General features: G+C 43.3%; 2 protein-coding genes and 1 pseudogene across 6 annotated transcripts in view; 1 reads left to right on the top strand and 2 right to left on the bottom strand.

The window, feature by feature from the left end:
* Window positions 1-1,788: 1,788 nt before the first annotated feature.
* LOC114224197 (cytochrome c oxidase subunit 6B1 pseudogene) lies at window positions 1,789-2,291 on the bottom strand (annotated as a pseudogene).
* Window positions 2,292-7,328: 5,037 nt separating this feature from the next.
* Window positions 7,329-14,743, bottom strand: LOC148164537 (uncharacterized). The gene is made up of 3 exons (XM_088022483.1): window positions 14,458-14,743; window positions 9,173-9,324; window positions 7,329-8,135 (listed from the first exon to the last, which is right to left on the bottom strand). The coding sequence occupies exons 1-3, from the start codon at window positions 14,596-14,598 to the stop codon at window positions 7,982-7,984; spliced, it is 447 nt and encodes a 148-aa protein (XP_087878609.1). The 5' UTR covers window positions 14,599-14,743; the 3' UTR covers window positions 7,329-7,981.
* CAP1 (cyclase associated actin cytoskeleton regulatory protein 1) overlaps window positions 14,727-18,657 on the top strand; it is a 26,441-nt gene continuing 22,510 nt past the window's right edge. For 3 of the 5 annotated variants that reach the window (XM_028123286.2, XM_028123281.2, XM_028123282.2), the window contains exon 1: window positions 14,739-14,845. The gene's annotated coding sequence lies outside the window, so the exon portion shown is untranslated. Of the gene's footprint in view, window positions 14,846-18,657 lie in introns of all 5 variants that reach the window. The other 2 variants (XM_028123284.2, XM_028123285.2) reach the window with 2 other exon arrangements.

Raw genomic sequence — 18,657 nt, 5'->3', positions numbered from 1 at the left:
AAGCAGTCTGTGAAGTCTACACAGCAGCAAATATGAGCCATTTTCTTTTTAAAAATTTAATTCCAGTATAGTTAGCCTACAGTGTTATATTAATTTCAGGTGTGCAATATAGTGACTCAACAATTCCATACATCACCCAGTGTAATATGAGTCACTTCTTATGAGAAAGGAACAATGAGGGGCGCCTGGATGACTCAGTGGGTGAAGCAACTGCCTTTGGCTCAGGTCATGATCCCAGGATCCTGGGATGAGCCTGCATCAGGCTCCCTGCTCAGCAGGGAGTCTCTTTCTCCCTCTCCCTCTGCCCCTCCCCCCTGCTTATGCTCTCTCCCTCTCTCTCTCAAATGAATAAAGTCTTTTAAAAAAAAAAAAAGAAAGGAAGGATGACTCAAAGTGAAGAATCACGAATCCACAAAGCAGCTCAGAGCCACAAAGAATCATTCCCAGGAAGCAGGACTGCATCACAATCAAGTAAATAGAAACATATTCATGGGGTTTGGGGATTTCAGAATTGCATGGGTTTCAGATTGCTAAGAAACACTTTTTCCTATTCCTCCCCACCTCTTTAAATGTTTTTTGCATTATCCTAACCCCATAACACCAATGTATACTGTGTTTGTGTTGCAGACAACTTGATTTATTCATTTCACATAACTCCAGATCAAGAGGAACCACATCTGAAGAGTCTCATCTACAACTCGACCTCATTTAGAGGATGAGGTCCCGTACATTGAGCTGACACCATAATGTGATGAGAATGTCCTGGCAGGAGGTTGAATGTATTTTGCATATTCGATGGATGTGAGGTATGTTGGCTAGAGGGTGAGCTGTGGTAAATAGTTTTTTGTTGTTGTTGTTTTGTTTTGTTTTGGTAAATAGTTTTTAAATATGTTACTCCATCAGTCTGTTGTATCTGTAGTATGTCCTCTTTCTTACTTCAAAATTTTTTGTGCCTTTTCTTCATCATTTCACTAGAGTTTTGTCTCTTTTATGACTTTTCTCAAAGAATCAGCTTTTGCCTATGCCAATCTTTTTTTATTTTTTTATTTTTTAAAGATTTTATTTATTTATTTTTGAGAGAGAGAGAGAGAACAAGCACAAGTACAAGCTGGGGGAGGGGAAGAGGGAGAAGCAGACTCCCAGCTGAGCAAGGAGCCCGATGTGGGACTCGATCCCAGGAACCTGGGATCATGACCTGAGCTGAAGGCAGCCGCTTAACCAACTGAGCCACCCAGGTGTCCTGCCAATCTTTTTTAAATCACATGTATTTGTTTTCTATTTATTTAGTTTCTCCTCTTATTTTTATATCTCATTACTTCTATTTGTTTGGATCAGTTCTGTTGTTCTCTAACTTCTTGAATTTAACACTTAGCTTTTTATTTATTTAAAAAATTTTTTAAAGATTTTATTTTTAACCAATCTCTACACACCACCCCAAGATCAAGAGTCAGTTGTGTGTTCTACGAACTGAGCCAGCCAAGAACCCCAACGCTCAGCTTTTTAAGTAATTGGTTTATCTTCTAATATGAACACTCAAGGCTATGCATTAAACACATTCCACAAGTTTTAATATATCGTATTTTTTTAAAGATTTTATTTATTTATTTGACAGAGAGAGACACAGCGAGAGAGGAAACACAAGCAGGGGGAGTGGGAGAGGGAGAAGCAGGCTTCCCATGAGCAGGAAGCCCGATGCAGGGCTCGATCCCAGGACCCTGGGACCATGACCTGAGCCGAAGGCAGATGCTTAACAACTGAGCCACCCAGACCCCTAATATGTCGTTTTTTTTTTTTTTTTTTTACACTTTTCCAACGAGTATTTATTATTAGTTAAGCCATGATTCAGAATCCCAGGGTGGGGATCACCATGCACCCAGGTCCCCCTTCACCTCCCTGGGAGAAGGAGGGAGGACAGAGGAGAGGTGGGTGAAGCCAGTTCAGATCTTCCCAGGAAATGTGCCTTCTGCCCGCCGGTCGTCCCAGGCTGATACCCAGGATATGGGGCAGAGGGACTTGTACACACGACGGTATCATTCGCACACGGAGACATCACCCCCTTTAGCAGTCATTGCCTTCTCACAGCGGTGGAAGTCCAGGTAGTTCTGCCAGCAGTTCCTGGTCTGGTTCTGGTTGGGGAAGCGGCTGTCAAAAGGGGCGGTCTGGTAGTTCTTGATTTTGGTCTTGATGTCTTCTGCCATGGTGCTGATTCTAAACACACCACAGCAGCACCTCGCAGCTCAATGTGACCCTCAGCCGAAACGCCAGAGCCGGACCGGAAGCCAATATGTCGTATTTTTTTAAAAAGATTTTATTTATTGATTGATTTGAGAGAGTGTGTGTGAGAGAGAAAGAGATCACAAGCATGCGGGAGGGGCAGAGGGAGAAGCAGACTCCCCACTGAACAGGGAGTCCGATGCAGGACTCGATCCCAGGACCCTGGGATCATTACCTGAGCCGAAGGCAGACATATAACCAACTGAGTCACCCAGGCATCCAATATATTGTATTTTTTAAGTCAGTTCTAAGTATTTTCTGATTTCCTATATGCTGTCTTATTTGATCAGTTTAGCAGTATGTTTTAATATTTCCAAACATACAGAATATTTTAAGGTGTTGCTATTATTGTCCTCCAATTATGAGGTAGACAAACAATGTGGTAAGTAAAATACTGATTCTTTGGTATTTGAGACTTGTTTTCAACAAAGGTAGAGCATGGTTCAGAGTATGGACAATATTTACAAAAGCTCCATGGAAATGCTTGATGAAAATATATACTCTAATATTGGGTAAAGTTTTCTAAATAAAAATATATTAAATCAAACCTTAAAACAAGACAAAACTAATGTTTCTTAGTCTTGGATCCCTGTCATAATTGTATGCCATCTGTGACATCTTTTGCATGGTATGATCTAGTTTTTTCATTCTTTGTTACTGGAATATGAAGTACTGAAGATTTTATGGTATAGGCATTATGCTTGATTTTAACTATAAATTTGTGGAGTTTTACACCTAATAGTTCATCAGTATTTTAAGATACTGGTATTTAATATTCCCTTTTTATGAACAAATCGATTGCAATTTTTAAGCTAGAACATTGCAAAGTTGTTCAGAAAGTTATTACAGCCATAAAAAAATTATTACAGCCATGTAACTTTGAGAGATTTTCAATACTTAGAATTATGTACAAATTGTTCATAGTGTCTGTGTTCTGATCATCAAAAAAGTAATAAAATACTGATTATGAAAAAGTAAATGTTAGCATAAAAATAGACTGAGTTCAGACATGTGTACATGAAGATTTTAGGAATGACAAAATGGTATTTTAATTCAGTGAGGAATGTGTGGTTTATTTAGTAAATTTAATAAATGACACTGGCATAATTAGCCAACCACCAGAAAGAAAGATTGGACTCCCAAACTCACTACATTCAGAAATAAATTCTGGGTGCATTAAAGTTTAAAGGTTAAAAAAAAATTTTAAGAAAATATTTTGGAGTCTAAACATATAATTTAAGATTTAGAAAGACCTTTTAAAAAAGAGAAAAGCTCAGAAGATCAAGGAAAAGTTAGGTTTATTTGACCTCAGAAAAATCCATTTTTTTTTTAATAAGGGAAAAGATAACAAAGTCAAAGGATGAATTGGAGGGTGCCTGGGTGGCTCAGTTGGTTAAGCGACTGCCTTCGGCTCAGGTCATGATCCTGGAGTCCCGGGATAGAGTCCCGCATCGGGCTCCCTGCTCAGCGGGGAGTCTGCTTCTCCCTCTGACCCTCTCCCCTCTCATGCTCTCTCTCTCATTCTCTCTCTCAAATAAATAAATAAAATCTTTAAAAAAAAAGGATGAATTGGAAAAAATGTTTGCAATATATGGAATTGAAAAGGGATTAATACCTGTAATATACAATAAGAGTTTCTAAATTAATTTAAAAAAAAAGACAATTCAACCATCTGCAGCAATGGGAGCTATCGTTCATACCATTAACCTCCCTCTTCTAAGTTTTCCTTCAATAAGAGAGGCCTGGAAGGAGGAGCAGCTTTCCAAAGATGTGTGGAAGATTGGATCCTGAGCAGTGCAAGGGACGGATTGTGTGCATGAGCTCTTAGATATACCTTTTAGAAAAGAACTGCTGTGAAGAGCTTAGGTAGCTGACATCTGCCAACTGTCATACTGTTGGGATTTGCCACGGCATTCATGCCAAGGCACATTCTCCCTGGATTAGTCCCTGCTGATGACTAAGCCCCGTGGGCATACTGAAGCTGGGCTATTTCTCCCTCATGTGGGGCTGTAATGGGAAATTAGCCTGGCCAAGTCTTCTTCAGAGCTTCCCTGCCCACTTCAGAAAATGCAACTTTGAAGCATTTTCTACCCAATCTTTCTGTTACAGGTGTAGGTCCCACATCATGGTCTGAAGATTCTCCCTGTCTACTCCTACTTCCTCTCATCTTTATCTGTCACAGGCATCGCCTCCTTGGACTTCTGATTCCATCCTTGGCATCTGCTTCTGAGAGGCCTCAAATTTATACAGCTTCTAAATTTGGGGGGTGATTCACTATGTAGCAATAATGAAACAGTTTGGTATGGATGTTGCCATAACAAAAGCCTAAAACATCGGCATTGGCTTTGGAACTGCATGGCAGAGGGCTGGAAGGGCCTTGAGGCTACCCAGTTGCTAACTGAATTTTCTTATGAGAAAGAAAGGATGATTCAGAGGGTGGAATCAAGAGCCCAGACACTGGAGCCAAAAACCACAGTGAACAAGAATGAGTCTCAGGCAGTTGGACTAAACTCTAATCAACATATGCATGTAGGATTTCATATTGGCTCTGTTGTGTACCTTCCATTTTCCTTTTTTTTTTTTTTTGAGAGAAAGTGCACATGTGCGAGCAGGGAAGGGCAGAAGGAGAGAGAATCTTAAGCAGGCTCCACCCTCAGTGTGGAGCTGGACATGGGGCTCGATCTCACAAGTCTCAGATTAAATAACATTTCCTCAGGGCAGCCTGCCCTAATCCCCCCTCTCCCTGCGAGATTAGGTCATCTCACTGTGTTGTGTATTTCCTTAACCTTCTGAACTTCTCTGACACAGCACTTTGCTTCTGATTCTTGTAATTATTTAGTGGACTGTTTCATGTCCGTCTTCCCTACTAGGCTCCATGATGACAGGCTGTACCTATTTTATTCACCACTGTGTCCACAGTGCTCAGTTGTACCTGGCATGTAGTTAGATGCGCGCTAAGTATTTCTGGACTGGCTGACCATCAGGGAAGGCCCAAGTAGCACTGGCCTTTGGGCACAAGCTAGAATTGCCTAAGGCTACACTCCTCACCCCTTTCCTCCCTTAAGGGAAGTTGTAAGGGCCAGGAGAAAAAGAAGTACTAGATGGCTTCATGCACTGTCTAGTACAATATGAAAGAATATGCATCACAATTTTACTTACTAGAGTGAAAAATGAGGAAAACCTCAACAGCCCTAAATGTCCAGTAATATGGGAATGGCTTCATACATTACACCAATGGTTTAAAAGTACTAATATATCCAAACCTTCTTTTTCTTTCTTTTTTATAAAGATTTTATTTATTTGACAGAGAGAGACACAGTGAGAGAGGGAAGACAAGCAGGGGGAGTGGGAGAGGGAGAAGCAGACTCCCTTCCGAGGAGGGAGCCCGATGTGGGGCTCGATCCCAGGACCCTGGGACCATGACCTGAGCTGAAGGCAGACACTTAATGACTGAGCCACCCAGGCGCCCCTATAATCCTTATTTTTCAAACAGAACCTGACATGGGGGCCCCAATATGTAAAATGCATTAAAAATGGATTTTGAGTCCATTTTTGAATCTAGTTGAATGAGGAACGGGGCAGAGTTTAATCTCTTAGGCCACCCCAGCTTTCCCTTTCTCTTCTCCTCCCCCATTTTTCTGTCCTTCCTCCCCTAACTCTTGAAGGCTTTCCAATTCCTAGCTCTATTCTCTCTTTTAAAGCCAAGACATTGTTTCCTTTTAGGCTTCCATGAAGCATTCCCAAAAGCTTTATTGTGTTGTTGTTAAACTGGCTCAAGTTGGTTTTCAGTAACTTGTAATTAAAACGAAAACAAAAACCCCTAAATAATACTGTTGCAGCTTGAGATTCACTTACGTAATGGAAAGAGAAGGGGGGTGGAGTCAGAAAACTGGTTTCAAATCTAGGTCCCGACTTTGGGCAAGTTAACAATTTTCAACTCAGTTTTCTCATCTGCAAAGGGGATTATACTTAACTTTCATGAATTTTTTTAAAACCCAATACTAATATATTAAAAAACCAGGTATTGAGCAGGCTTTCAACAAATGTTAAATAAATAAGATTAAAGTCTTTTTAGAAGTCACTCCTACTCCCTCCAACTTGAAGCCAAAATTAGCAAGGCTGCCATCTTGTGGCGATTTACTGACACACTGTCCAATGTCATTTAGCACATTTGAAGCAAGATGTTCAAGAATCTAAAGCTAAATAAAAGGATGGCAGACACACCAGAGAGACACTGAAATGAAACTAAATAATAACTAAAGACATGAGACAAGGGTAATTCATCAGTGGAAAGAATAAGGAATAGAGAACCTAAGAATGAACTTTTAGGAACTGTCACATGCAGCAGAGAAGTTAGGGAAAGGGACAGAAAGAAATGACTGATGAAGAAGTGAGTAAGTTCAGTTCAGCGTAACACTCAAGCCAGGGTTGAAATATATAGATATATGAAATATATAGATATATAGTTATAGATATTTATGTTGCTAGCTAACCTGTTAACTTTTTTCCACAGACTTCAAAAGCAATTAACTAAAGCCAGCTGACACCATAATCCTTATAATACTGTTGCCACAAGCCATTCAAATGTTACCTCTGTCTCTTAAGTCAATGCTTCACCTTTCTTATACACCTTATTATGGTATGCCACTGGTGAGAATTTTAGTAATTATGAGGCTGCTGCATTGTCAAGGGTTATCACTACTGCATGAATCACCAGGAATGGGGTGCTCATTGAGGTCTGATCCAGTTCTAGAATCCTATGCTGAGAATCTGCTTTCTTGGGTCACTTCTTTTTTTTTTTTTAAGATTTTATTTATTTATTTGACAGAGAGAGACACAGTGAGAGCTGGAACACAAGCAGGGGAGTGGTAGAGGGAGAAGCAGGCTTCCCGCTGAGCAAGGAGCCCGATTTGGGGCTCGATCCCAGGACCCTGGGATCATGACCCGAGCTGAAGGCAGACGCTTAACAACTGAGCCACCCAGGTGTCCCTCTTGGGTCACTTCTACTACCAAATCTTTTAGACTTCATTTCCCCCAAAAGAAGAGTCTGAGACAAGGGCTTGCAAACAGTTTATTTTCAGGAGTGATCCCAAGGAACAGGAGTCAGGGTAAAACAGGCAAACCAGGAAAGCCAATCCAAGGACGACTGATCTAGAAGGTCACTGCTTTGGGCATGTGGGTCTCAATTCTGCTGGAGATACTCTGCAGCACTGTAGAATGTGCCTCATAATTGTCCAACCAGGGAAAGAAGAGGGAATATTTATTCACTGGCTCCCGTCCTTCATTGGTCAAGGGTTTCCCAATTGCTGGTTAACTCCTTTGAACTCTCAAGTTGGCACTTTTAGGTTGACACATGTATCAAAATCACAGTGCAAGTTCCCACAGACAACCCGCGAGGTGAATTCCATGGAATAAGCCCTGGGGCAGAAAGCAAGATACTTGGAGAAAGCAGTGGAAACCATGGGCTGTCAGGTCAAACCTGCAAACACCTGGTAGCCACAGCAATGGCTGGAGTAGAAAGGTGCACCAATGGGCACAAAAGGTATCCAATCCATGGCCATAAGTAAAGGACAACACCTTATGAGACTGAAGTCTGTAAGCTGTGCACCGGTAAGCAAATGTGCAGTAGCCTTTCACGTAGAACAAAATAGATGGAACGCAGGAAGAGAGGGTAAATATGGAGTGGCAATTCTGTCCTAACTGACTCTTAAATGTTGATCTTCATGTCTCTGTGATTCTGAGGATGGCTCTTCACAAGTTCTATTACCGAAGGGAGGCACGCTCCCACCAGAGGACATGAGAATACCTCCACTGGACTGCACACTAAGGCTGCCATTTGCCAATTTGGGCTTGCCTTGTCACTAGGTAAGAGATAAAAAAGAAAAAAGTTAACCTGGTGTTCTAGAGGCAGCTCATACAGGTTTGCAGGAGTTGACTGGGTGCTTATGTCAGTTTCCTACTGTTGCTATAAAAAATTACCACAAGTTTAGTGGCTGCACACAAATTTGTTAGAGTTCGGAAGATCAGAAATCAGAAGTGCATCTTCTGGGGCTAAAATCAAGGTGTTAGCACACGTGTGTTCCTACCAGAAGCTCTGAGGAAAATCGGTTGCCTACCTTTCCAGCTTCTGGAGGCTGCCTATATTCCTTGGTCGTATCACTAAAATTTCTGCTTTCTTGTAACATCTCTTTCTAATGCTGACTTCCTTTCCTGATAAGGTTCCATGTTGATTGCATTGGGCCTACCTGGATAATCTCCCCATCTCAATATCCTTAATTTCATCACATATGCCAAGTCCCTTTGCCATGTAAGATAGTATATTCACAGGTCCCAGAGATTAGGATGTGGTCATCTTTGGAGAGTCATTATTCCATATACCACAGTGCCTTTTTCTGAACTCTACATTCAGTGACATATTGTTAGTTAAAAACTGGCCACGGTGGGAGTATTTATACTACAGAAATTGGCAAATGCTACAAATCTGGGCTTGGAGAGCCTATTGTTAAACTTTACATGCATGTCTTGGATTATGATGGTTGGCTCGGGTGAATGTGCCTATTATCAAGGCAAAGGAGAACTGTCACTATACTATAGGAAGGGAGGATTAGGGATGTAATTCAGGGGATCCTTGGCGGTCCTCCTGCTCCTACCATGTTTAGTGCAGAATGTTATGGGAATATTTTACAGGCAGGACAGGCAAGACCTCCAATCCCTTAGGAGAGAAGGTCTGAGTCACCTATAGAAAACTCATAGCCCTGGGGCACCTGGATGGCTCAGCTGGTTAAGCACTTGACTCTTGATCTCAGCTCAGATCTTGATCTCAGGGTCCTGAGTTCAAACCCCACGATGGGCTTAACTTAAAAAAAAAAAAAAAAAAAAAGGAAGAAAAACCTCATACCCCCAACTACAGGCTATGTGATTATATTCTAGTTCACGCAATGTAGTGGAAGTGATATATGCCACTTCTTGATCAGATCCTTGAAGACCGCAGCATGCTTCCTTCATGCCCTCTTTCTTTTCCAATCGCTGTGACGCTGATGAACCGAAGTCCTGGTTGAAGACAGAGAATATGGAATGGGTAATGGATATGTAAAGTCATGAAGTCAAAACTATCAACTAAGACCTTGTGATTGCTGTAGAAAGGTTTCTTGCCATGTCAGTTCAATAGTTACATATTGTACCTAATTTTCTTCTCCTTCCCCCCCGCAACATACATAGGATGTACTATGTTGTGGTGGTTGACTTTAAAGATCAGTCCATAGGCTGAGGAACACTGAGGAAGCATCATTATGGAACTAGCAGAAGACACATATTATTTGGATATCTTGGACTTGGAGCTGGATGAAGTAACTGATGAGAGTTCTGTCAGTTCTTTTTTGGGGGGGTTGGGGGGTGAGTACGGCACGAAAAAAGTTTCATTTTTTTAAGTGTAAGTATAGAAAGAAGGGTATATGTTGACATTGGGCCAGTCCTAGGATTTATTATAGTGGACATCTATCATTCCTATTGGACACTCAGCATCTGCAACCCCTTTATATATTTGGGTAACATCCCAGACAGAGAGTGCCCCTTACAGCATCAAAGCCAACAATGCTATCACTTTCTTAGGGTTGCAGAGCCAGCTAATCCCATTCTCTTTAGTTTGGGTTCCATGAGATAAATGACTTGGGATAGGGAGAAAAGCCAGTTAAAGGACTCATTAATGAGTGGGTTACTGCTATGGGCAGCTTGGTCCTTCTGGGGACCCTCAGAAACACTGTGAAATGTGCACCTTGGAAGTGTCCCTCTGAGGGACCAGGAAGCTGAAATGTTTGTAGACTGTTGGTTCTGGCTATGAGACAGAAAGCAGGGTATGCTTTGTGGAGTTCCTCAGAAAACTAGCTTTCCAATTTCAGATGCTGTACCTTCCTCTTCCCTTTTCCTCTTTCCTTAAACATGATGTGATGGCTTGGGCTGACAGCCAACTTGCAACTCTAAGGATAAGTCTAACTGAATCACAGAGGTATCAGCTGATTTTACTGAGCCAGTAAAACTGCCTACCTCCATTCTTCTTGGGAAAAATACATTTAAGAAAAAAGTCACCAAATTCATGTGTCCTGTTATCTACAGCCAGAAACATTCATATTCCTTTCTTTAAAAAAGTATTTTACTTATTTATTTGAGAAAGAGCATGCACACGCGAGACAGATCACAAGCAGGGGGGAGGGGTAGAGGGAAGATCATGACCTGAGCCGAAGGCAGCCCCTTAACCGACTGAGCCACCCAGGTGCTCCAGCATTCATATTCCTAATTGATTTATCTAGTCTTACTTGCAGCCAAGGGCACAGGCCCAGACTTTGAATCAAAAGGTAGCAATGTAAAGAGGCAGACACTGTGGGGAAACTTTCTGGTGATGGGGCAGTAACAGCAGAGGCTCTGGTAGAACCATCCAGACCTTATTTTGCTTTCTGGTGGCCTTCACCAGGAACACAGACGATAGACTCTATGCATTGAATAATAATTGTTACTTCTCATTCGTATTTACTGTGAGCCAAATGTTTTATAAATTCTCTCCTAATCTTCATATCAACCATTCAAGATGGGTATTAATATCCTTCTTTGAGGTTAACTGACTAGACCCAGATCACACAGTAAGTGGCAGAGTGGGATTCAAGTTCGGGTCCGAGTGACATCAAAGCCAGATCTTAACCACTATATTATATTGCCAATATTTCTTTTGTTGATTTGTAATTTTTGGACCTGAGACCCTAACTCGGGCTGGAGTGTTGGGACCCTATTCTAGGAGAGGAAGAAATATGGGCTCACAGAGATTGTTGTCTGTTATCAATTCCTTCTGGCAGGGGTATACAGGATCTGCCCAAATGCAGACAGGCTCTGAGCCAGGCTGGGAAATGCTCCAGATGAACTGCCAGACTTCTGTGTCTGAAACTCAGAGAGATAAGGAAGAATCTTGGGTGGCAACCTCAGAGACAAAGCAATTCTGCAGGTTTAGAATGTGCTGAAATCCAGGCAAAATACGAAAGTGGCAAAACACATGAAGAAGGGAATTTTGTGAGAATCAATCAACTCTCTGTTGGCAATTCTGCTTGCAAAATGATTCACTGCACTCCTTTCTCTTCCCAGGCTGGATGATTTTGAAGTCTGAGGCTCAAAACCCCCAAGCCCTGATCCAGTCTTCTTGCCGCCTTCTATTCACCCATGCTCCAAGTCTCAGAGCCACCTTGGCCCCTCTCACCCTTTTCAGTTAGTCACATTTTCCCATAAATATCTATTGAATATCAATTTTATGCCAGAGAGGCAAAGACTCTAACCTCAAGTTACTTACAGGGAAAGAAACATTAAAAGACAAGTGTACAGATAATTATTTAATTAGGCTGTGATACCTGCCTAGGGAACTAGATCTAACCTGGAGGTTCATATTCAGATCATCCCCCTGCCATTTGTCTTTCTCCTTGTCATCTTCCTCCTTATGATGTCCTTTATAACAATGGCATCTCTGCTGCATCCCCATGTCACAGCCTCGATTCAGACCCTTGCTACCTTTGTACCTGTCTTCTAACAGATCCCCTGCCTCTTTGCCCCCCCACCCCTCCTGCCCCCCGCCGAAGCCCATGCTCTACCCTGCAGTTAAGAGTTGTATTTCTAAAATGTAATCTGACCAGCTCCTCCTTGCTTTCACATTAAGGTGTTACCGCTCCTGTCTGGCATGGGTGGCTCAACCTCTTTCTCTTCATCCTCATCTCCTATTCTCCTATTGGATCCTCTCACCTCAGCTAGTCACTGAGTCCACCCCCACTACTGTTTACTCATGTTTGCTCTTCAATGTTCTCCCCACCCATCACAGCCCAGGAAACGACTATTCTGAATTCCAGGTACTCACTGGACATGTGTCTGATGAGAGCCCACCATGGATAAGAAACTGGGCAAGATCAGTGAGGAGGAAAAAGCTAGAAGCCAATAGTCAGCACTTCTGATGACTGCCCCAGATGGCAACACCTGTTTCCACAATAGATTGTAAGCTCCATGAGGGCAGTGAGTCTGACTTGGCCACTCACATACTCTTCCTTGTGCCTTGTGCAAAGTAGCATGGTGCCTAGCACAGAGGAAGAGCTCAGTATTTTTTTTTCATGTATAAATAAATGAATAAATAAAAGTGATAGATACTGCTCTTAAACTGCCTCCCACTGGAGTTAGAAGTACATGTGCTTAGTTAGACTCCTTAAAAGATGAAAAGTTCTGGGCACCTGGGTGGCTCAGCTGGTTAAGCGACTGCCTTCGGCTCGGGTCATGATCCTGGAGTCCCTGGGATCAAGTCCCACATCAGGCTCCCTGCTTAGCGGGGAGTCTGCTTCTCCCTCTGACCCTCCCCCCTCTTGTGCTCTCTCTCTCAAATAAATAAATAAAATCTTTAAAAAAAAAAAAAAAGATGAAAAGTTCCTTGGGGGCCGGGGTTGTGACTTACTCATGTGTGCACTCTTTACGAAGAATCACTTTACAATGTGGTTTCATATAGGTTATTGCTTTTGTTTCTCATTTCAACCCCACAAATCATTATCCCCATTTTCTTCCTTTCTTCTCTTTCCTGTTTCCTTCTCTCTTTCCCCTTCCTCTGGGATGCATGTCTCGGTATTTCCTGTCTCTAAATTCAGAAAGAGATTTAGGGCTAAATGTAGAGCTACTTACAATGAGGGCAAGGGAGGATATTTGCCATAGGCTTCACATACATGAAGCACTCAAATATAACCATTTATATTATTCAAGCATAAATTTTGAATAAAGCTAAAGTTTTTGTGTTGTATGTTTGAATAAAGTTTTTGCATTGTATGTGTGTGAGAAAGAGACACTGTTTTTGTTCAATGTAAATATTTAAAATATACATTTTTTGTACCATATTGTGTCATGTAGTCATTTTTTTTAAACATAGTGGAAATCATAAAATTAAAAAGAGGCCCAGGTTCAGCCAAGTCAGATAACCTGGCCAATTTAACCCCTAGTAAAGTGCCCAAGCCAGGAATGAAACCCAGGATGTCTCCCTATCTAGAGGAATCACCGTCTCGAAACTGTGGCAAATGTTATTGTAGTATGGTCTATGGTAGGGGTTAAATTCATGGGATTTCATCAGATACGTGTATTCCCTTCAAAGTTCCAAGTTACTCTATGACTTTGGTAATTCAGCTTCCTCATTTTGAAAACTGGAGGCCATAATAGTACCTACCACAGAGCGTTCCTATTAGGATTACAAGAAAATGTTCTGAAGCATTCAGCACAGGCCTGGCACGTTGTCAGCACGCAGTAAATGGTAGCTGTTATTATAAGAACTGTATTTGTTGAATGAGTGACTTTGGCATATAACGCCTGCATTCAACTTGAAGCTTGGGAGCTGTCACAGAAGCTTAGCTGAAGGAGTGGGAACAGTAGCACTCGCCAATTTTTCTGGAAATAAATCTTTGTGGGAGGATAATCACCGGTTGGAAAGTGTGAGCCTTGAGGAAACAAAGCTCTGATCCCAGGCCGGGGGAGCACGGAAGCGAGTCACCCCCCACCCCGCCCCACCCCGGGCTGCAGCCGCCGAGCAGAACGTCCCCCGGACTAAGTGGCAGGCGGCAGGGTACGCCCCGCTCCCGGCGAGGGGGCCTCAGAAGCCGGGCTTTAGCGGAGCGGAGCGGGATGTTCTCTAATTCCGCCCCTCTTATTCTCGGGGACCACACCCAGCGCGCGGGGAGGAAGGACTCCAAAACCGCGGGGCGGAGCGCGCGGCCCCAGACCTGACCATCTATGGTCACAGAGCACACGGAACAAACAGGAAGTGGGGCGAACCTCCACCTTCCCAGCCCGGAGGAAGAGCGAGCGGGGTGATGGCGGATACGCCCAAAAATCCAGGGCTGGGCCCACGCGCCCTCACCGACCCACCCCTCCCCCGCCACACCAGCCTCGGCAGGTACCCCCAGAACACTGTCCAGACCAAAGGCCTCCCCTCGTCACAAACGGGGAAACTGAGGTACGCACGCCCAAAGAGGCGGAGCTTAGCTTCGATCTCCTTGGAGAATAGACGATTGTCCGGGATTCTCGGCCTCAGAGAATCCTGCCTCCCAGTGCCTCCAAGACCCCTTCCCTACTGCGAGGATAAGGCACCGGCCTCTGCCATTGAGAACACAGTGATAGGAGCACTAATTAACCACTCACCTGTCCTCCTTCTCCGGAGGTGGAGCTTAGCCGGTAATTTCGGCCCTTCATTGGCCTGGACGATTCTGGTGGAGAGGCGTGGCCTACCCTTGAGCGCGCTCCCCCGGCCGCTTTCGCTTTGGGGGCGGAACTCTCTCCCATGTGCCCTCGGGTCTAGTGAGGATTCTCCCTTCCCGGCATGGAGAATAGGGGGCGGAGCCACGAGCGGGGCGGCCAGACTTCCTTCCCGGTCTCTGCTCCACCGCGGCCTTTCAGCGGCCGTCCATTTCCGGTGGGGGTGCCGCGCCCAGTAAGGGCCCGGAAGTGGGTCGCGCGAAGATTGCTGGGCGGTTCTTGCCGGAAGTGGAGAGCGGCTGATCGTAGTCGGGAGGTGAGGCGGAACTCTGAGGTGAGGGTACGCGGCCGGGTAGGGTCTAGGGTCCACTCCGCGGCCCACCGGCCCCTGGCGTTGTGAGTGCCCCTTCCGGCCTTCGCGCGCGTGGCGAGCCCTACTGAAGGGGCCTGAGCGGAGGCCGTTAGGCCGACCCGGGATCCTGGGCGCGGTCTCTTGAGGTGGGGCTGGGGTGACCAACTGAGCCGGGCTCCTGTGGGGAGGCCCGTCCGCTGGATTTCGCAGTCCTGGCTGTCAGCCTCAGCGGGGCCTGTTTCCTAAGGTGCCCAGACGTAGGCATTCTTAAGGAACCAGCGACACTTTAGAGTCTATCCCCCCCCATCTCGTCCCCATTGCACAGATGGGTAAATTGATCCCCGGGACGAAGAGGCTTGTTTACGATCTAATAGAGAGTGAGGGAAATAATTGGAATCAAGACCTCAATTCCTTAGATCATCAGTTCCAGTTCCTTCCTACGACTATTTCCCAGGAACCTCTCTCTACCTCTTGAGTGGTCTTCCGGTCGGTGTCGTCTCGCGGGCAGCTGCAGGTTAAAGACCACCCGCTGCGTGTTTTTTTTGTTTGGTTTGGTTTTTTGTTTAATGCAACCTGTTTGGAATGCCTGGGGAGTTTTTCAAAAGAGAGTGGGACAGGTCTTTGTATTTGCAGTCAGGTAGCCTCTCATTTCTCCAGGTCCGTTGCTCCTTTTCTGAAAGGAAAAGGAGAAAAACTTTATTGAAGGTGTTGCATACTTCTGGACCTGAAATCAGATGGCTCAGGTTTGGTCTGGCCCCACTGCTAAGTATCTGTAGCCATAAGATGCATTATTTAACTTCCTTGAGCTTCATTTTTCTCATCTTTTAAGTAGAGATCTCTGCTTACCTCACAGGATTAAATTCAGTGTAACAAATTCTGTTTATTCAGTCAGGCACTGCCATATCCAGGGAATGCAGTTTTGAAACAAAACAAGCCAGACCCTGCCCACATAGAACTAACAGTTTTTGCAGGGACGTTTAAGAAGTAATTATAAATGTGAGGAGTGTTAGAAAAGAACAGGGTACTATGGAAATATATAACTTGGGGCTCAGGAAAATCCCTTCTGCGGAGCAGAATTTAAGGTGAATTTTGAAGGATAAATAGCAGTAAGCTTGATGAAGAGAGGGTGAGAACCTTTTAAGGCAGAGGTTAGTATCAGAACTGTGTTAGTTGAAGCTCTTTGTAGGGATCCCTGTTCAGGTGAAAAACAGGACAGCCCAGCACATTCATCATTCACCACTCATTCATTGAGCCCTTAATATGTTTGAGGCACATATTAAATGAGGCATTTGGCCCTGGTGGCTAGGAATATAGTTGTTACCATGCGGGCTGGGGTAGGTTGGGGATGGCTTACCGTCAATGCACTGTGCGAGCACAGGGCTATGCAAGAATAGAGGAGGAATACCTGAGCCGGGTATCTACGCTTTGAGGAGGAAATGGAGGATAAGTCTAGCAGGACTTATTTAGCCATATGGTGAATCTGGAAAAGGGATTTATAGGCAAAGAGAGCAAGGACATGGAGATCTGGACATGCGAAAGACCATGACTAGTTCAGTGTGACTGAAATTTCAGTAATGCATGGAGAAGTGAAGGAGTGGGAAGTGGTGGGTCAAATATGAAGGACCTTGTAAATCATGCTGAATAATGTGGATCTTAGAAAGCTTGTGAGGATGCTTTGAAGGGTTTTATGTAGGAAAATGATGTGGTCAGATTTATGTTTTAGAAAGTTTAGTTTGTCAAGTTGGAAGGGACATGATGGTGAAGTAGACCAGTGTTGGGAAGCTTTTGCCATAGTCATGGCTTGACCTAAGACAGTGACAGTGGGAAGGAAAGGAGGGATCACATTTGAGCAGTATTTAAAAGATGGAATCCATAGAATTGGAGGCTAATTGTTTATGGACATGAAGAAATAGGAGTAGTCTAGGATGAATGCCTGGCTTTCTGGCTTAGGGAACTGGGTGGTACCATTCACTAGGGTAAGTAATAGGAAAAGGGTAAGTTGGGGAGGTAGCATGGAAAGAAAATGAATTTTGGACATATTTTATTTGAGGTGTTTGCAGCACATCCAGGCAAGGATGTCTGATAAGGTATCCCAGCTAGAGGAAGCCAAGAGCAAAGATGTGGAGGCAGGAAAGGGCTTACATTCAGTGAAGTATTGGAGTTTGCCTGGAGTTTGCAGCAAAAGACCAGACCAGAAAAAAAGGTAGATAGATGGCTGCCAAGTTAGGAAGGGCTTTTGATGCCTTGTTTGAATGTGTTTGGGTTTTATTCTGTGGTTGGCAGTTTGTTTATTGAGTTGTGTTGATCCAGCATAAAGACATTTCTGTAGGAATTTCCCACCTTTTTCTTCACTAGAAATACTTCATCAATCAGGTGGACATAATTTATGTCTGAGAGGAGTTTAAATAAAATGGTAGCAGTGAAAGTACTTTGTCAAGTACAACCTGTCATGCAAACCAAAAGTGGTGGTATTGTTAAATTTCAGTAAGCGTATTTTTGCTCTGAGAAGTTAGCTGTTTAATTTGTAAAATGCTTGGTTTCCAATTTGAGGAGCAATCTTTTTTTCTCACCCCTTTTCTTGGTTATACATACATACGTTGCAATTATTTTTTTAACCAGGGACTAAGCCTTTAAAAAGTGACTTCCTCCTTTCAGTTTTCTGTGAAGCATTGTGGGTCAAAGATGTGTTTTACTTAACCGAGCAAATGCAAAGTGTCATTGGAGGTTGAACCCTCTGGTTGGAAATTTAATTCTGAGATTTGAAATCTGAGGATCCTCAAGCTATATCTTACCCAGTTCTGGTGATTATCCCTTTGAATTGTTTCTTTTTTTACTTTCTATTAACCTGGCTTTCATACTTAAATTTCACCTTCTCTACCATAACCAGGCTAATCTTTTAAAAAGAACCATTTTCGTCTTCTTATCCTGACCTGGCTTCATATTCCTAAAGAATCAAATCTAAACTCCATTGTCCAGTTTACAAAATTCTCCACAGACAGACTCTTACCTTAATTTTCATTAGATGATACAGATTGACATTCTAATTTACAAAGTCCTAAACTACTACATTAGCATTTTATTTATACCTCTTGCGCTTCCCTTTTGCTCCTTATTATACTAGAACAGGGTTTCTTAGAAACTTTGGCACAATTGACATTTAGGCTGGATGGTTCTTCATTGTGGGGTTGTCCTACCTGTACATTGTAGGTTTTTAGCAGTATCCCTGGCCTCTACCCATCGGATACCAGTAGCACTTGCTCAGTTGTGCCTACCAAAAATGTCTCCAGACATTGCCCAATGTCTCCTGGAGGACAGAATTGCCCCTGATTGAGAACCACCGTTTTGGAAAGTATCATAACTATGTTATGCAGTGTCTTATCTCTCCAACTAAATTTTCTAGGGCAGGCTTCATGGCCATGCTTAGTACAATGTATGCACATGATAAGCACTGGGTATCCTGTAGTGAATGAATCATTTTTCATTGAGGCATCAAGAATTATTGTTTATTCAGGGAATTTCTGGGTGGTACTTGAAGGACTTGCCTTTTTGGTTTTCCTCAGAGGATGTGATCTTGATAGAGTACCTCTGATTAGGCACTCACTAGAAGAAAGCTTTGGGTTAGTTGGCAGTGCAAGTCAGCATATTTATATATCCCTTGTACTGGATATATAAATTCCTGTTATGTTCATGGTGCCTGTATTTAGACAGCTTGGTTTAGTGAACAGGGATTACCATTTATTTTAAATTGCTTATAGTTTATGATGTTGGTACTCTGTTTATTTTAATTGATTAAA

Source organism: Eumetopias jubatus, unplaced genomic scaffold (assembly GCF_037043125.1).
Source record: "Eumetopias jubatus isolate StellerSeaLion01/CBP00866 unplaced genomic scaffold, mEumJub1_p1.0 scaffold_4, whole genome shotgun sequence".
Taxonomy (NCBI): Eukaryota; Metazoa; Chordata; class Mammalia; order Carnivora; family Otariidae; genus Eumetopias; species Eumetopias jubatus.
The sequence above is the reverse complement of the archived record's forward strand: the minus strand, read 5'-3'. Positions and strand labels throughout refer to the sequence as shown.